At 37.0% G+C, this 2,240-nt stretch overlaps 1 protein-coding gene across 1 annotated transcript; it reads right to left on the bottom strand.

Annotated features, from left to right (window-relative positions):
- Positions 1–216: 216 nt before the first annotated feature.
- Positions 217–1,152, bottom strand: LOC149546488 (L-type lectin-domain containing receptor kinase IX.2-like). The gene has a single exon (XM_089793980.1). It carries the CDS (start codon positions 1,150–1,152, stop codon positions 217–219), a length of 936 nt encoding a protein of 311 aa, XP_089650106.1.
- Between the last annotated feature and the right edge of the window lie 1,088 nt (positions 1,153–2,240).

A 2,240-nucleotide genomic window follows, 5' to 3' on the forward strand; every position in this document is an offset into this window, starting at 1 on the left:
AAAATATGATTAGTAATCATTATTTTATTTTATTGATAATAATTAATAATAAAAATGAAATAAAATATATATAATGTTTGATATCATTTTCTTAACGTGAATATATTTTTTTGTCTATCATGAAATGATTTTACAGGTTTCTAAAGGTTGTTTTGTGACTTTTAAAGTAGTTAATCAATATGGGACAGATTTTTTATGTAAATAATACAAGGGCAATCACACATCGCCGAATCCTCCTCGCCCAAGTCTTTTCTCCTCGCTGAAATTACTGGTGCTTGAACAGAGCTCAGAGTATATGAATTTCCGAGGAACATGTTCCAGTGCTATATCCATATCGGACTGCTGTTCCATGTCTTTGATCGCCTCTCTGTTTCGTCTGCTGTGTCGACAAATGACAAAGGATACAAAAATCCCTGCAACCGAAATGGCAGAGCAGACTGTTATACCCACTTTCCATGGAATCTTCTTCTTTCCGGATGACAGTATTAGAGATGAACCAGAAATAACACTACTGAATTTCCAAGAGATTAATCGATGACTCTCGCTTGACTTAAGGGCTGCAGCTGAAAACCCCACAACAATATCGGGAGGAAGATATCTTGTCAAATTTATATTATACGACAAGTTCCCTGCTATTTTGCCCTCTGATCCAGCAGACACAGTCAACAGATTTGCTTGGCCGCGGTAGTCTATTTTAGCCTCCCATATCTTCCCATTATTCAATCGTTGAGCCAGAGGAACAGAGACTTGGGAATCTCTACTATTGACATCACCTCCCATGTGATTGTCATCTATATCCGCACGAGACTTCCATGTGTCGAATTCAATAGCTACGATCATGTTGGACGACTTGCCATTATTCTGTGAATTGAAAAGGCCGAGCCATCCTCCATCTCCTCTGTAAGAAACTTGAAAACCAGATCTCTGGGACGTTATGAAGAAAGCAAGCCCATCACCACCAAGATCTGTATCATTCTTGCGAGTCCAATTGATTTGGAATTGAAATTGAGTGCTAAAGTTTGCAAATGATTTAGTAGAAACATTCCATAGCGTATTTGGAGTACTATAAACTATCTCTGCCTGCACTTCCGTCCCATAAACCTTTTGTGCTGTCTGTAAGTTTGAATACGTTTCCACCCATAAAGACGGCATCACCGTCCGGTTGGAATTTGAATTTGTGATAGAACACACTGTAAAACAACATATATAGCAACTAGTACTGTTGACATTCTCAAAGCTAGTACTCGATGGTTTGGATTCAATTGGGATTATTCAAAGATTTCTTCAGCTGACAGTCGAATTGTGATGGAATCTCAGATTCAATTTATACTATTCTTCTGCGATAATTGGAGAGGGACTACTAGTAGCAAAGTAAAACATTTACCGAACGAGGTTTAGGTCAGAAATCCAAGTCGCGGAGGAGGTTGATCAAAGTCGTAAGTCTAATGAGAAAAATGGCTCGATGATAAGGAAAAACAAAAAATAGTCCACGCGCATTCGTACTCTACTGTCATTATAATGGAGGGCACATGCTTGATACTTCTGCGTCATTGAGAGGAAGCATTGCTAGTGTTTTCGATTGTGTAAATACGTTTTACTTGCCAAAATAAGAATACAGGGGAATCACCTTTATCATTACACTTTCAATTTCTAATTCATATGTTGAAATTTGTCCATATTTTTGGTGAGTCTCCATAGTTGATTGAAGAGTTTAAAGCTAACCTTTCAACTTTCCCACATTTATGGAGCTCTCTGTAGAACTTGCTTGCAGAGTGTGAGGTGGTCTAAAAGTGTCATTTTAAAATGTTTGCCCAAAACCTGCCACTAAGACCACCTAATAGCTGCCCACCCAAAAAATAGTACTTTTTGCACAAATGACCAAGAAGCAATCAAGAAAATTAAAAAAAACAAAAACAAATTGTTATTGGTGTTCATGGTGATTTGTTTTGGTATGTTTGTGTGGAGCTATGGAGATTTTTTTGTGATAATTGAAAAGAAAAGGTAATAGTTAATTGTATATGAGCGACAATTGACTCATTTCCCCTACTAATGAAAATAAATATTTAAAATATGAACAAGAGGGGGAAGTGTAAAACTATTATAAAGGAACAAGGGAGACATAGCCATGGATGCATTAAGAAGAAAAGAGAGAATGGAGAGAGGTGCCTGATTTAGAAGAAAGCTATCTAGGGTAAATTAAGAAAAGTTGACAAGTAACATATGAGTTAGAATAAGGGACA

The sequence above is a fragment of the Cupressus sempervirens genome, chromosome 7, assembly GCF_028749045.1.
Source record: "Cupressus sempervirens isolate cs-2001-9-10 chromosome 7, ASM2874904v1, whole genome shotgun sequence".
NCBI lineage: Eukaryota > Viridiplantae > Streptophyta > Pinopsida > Cupressales > Cupressaceae > Cupressus > Cupressus sempervirens.

Coding starts and splice junctions, on each gene's coding strand:
- LOC149546488 (XM_089793980.1), bottom strand. CDS start 1,152: ATGCCGTCTTTATGGGTGGAAACGTATTCAAACTTACAGACAGCACAA.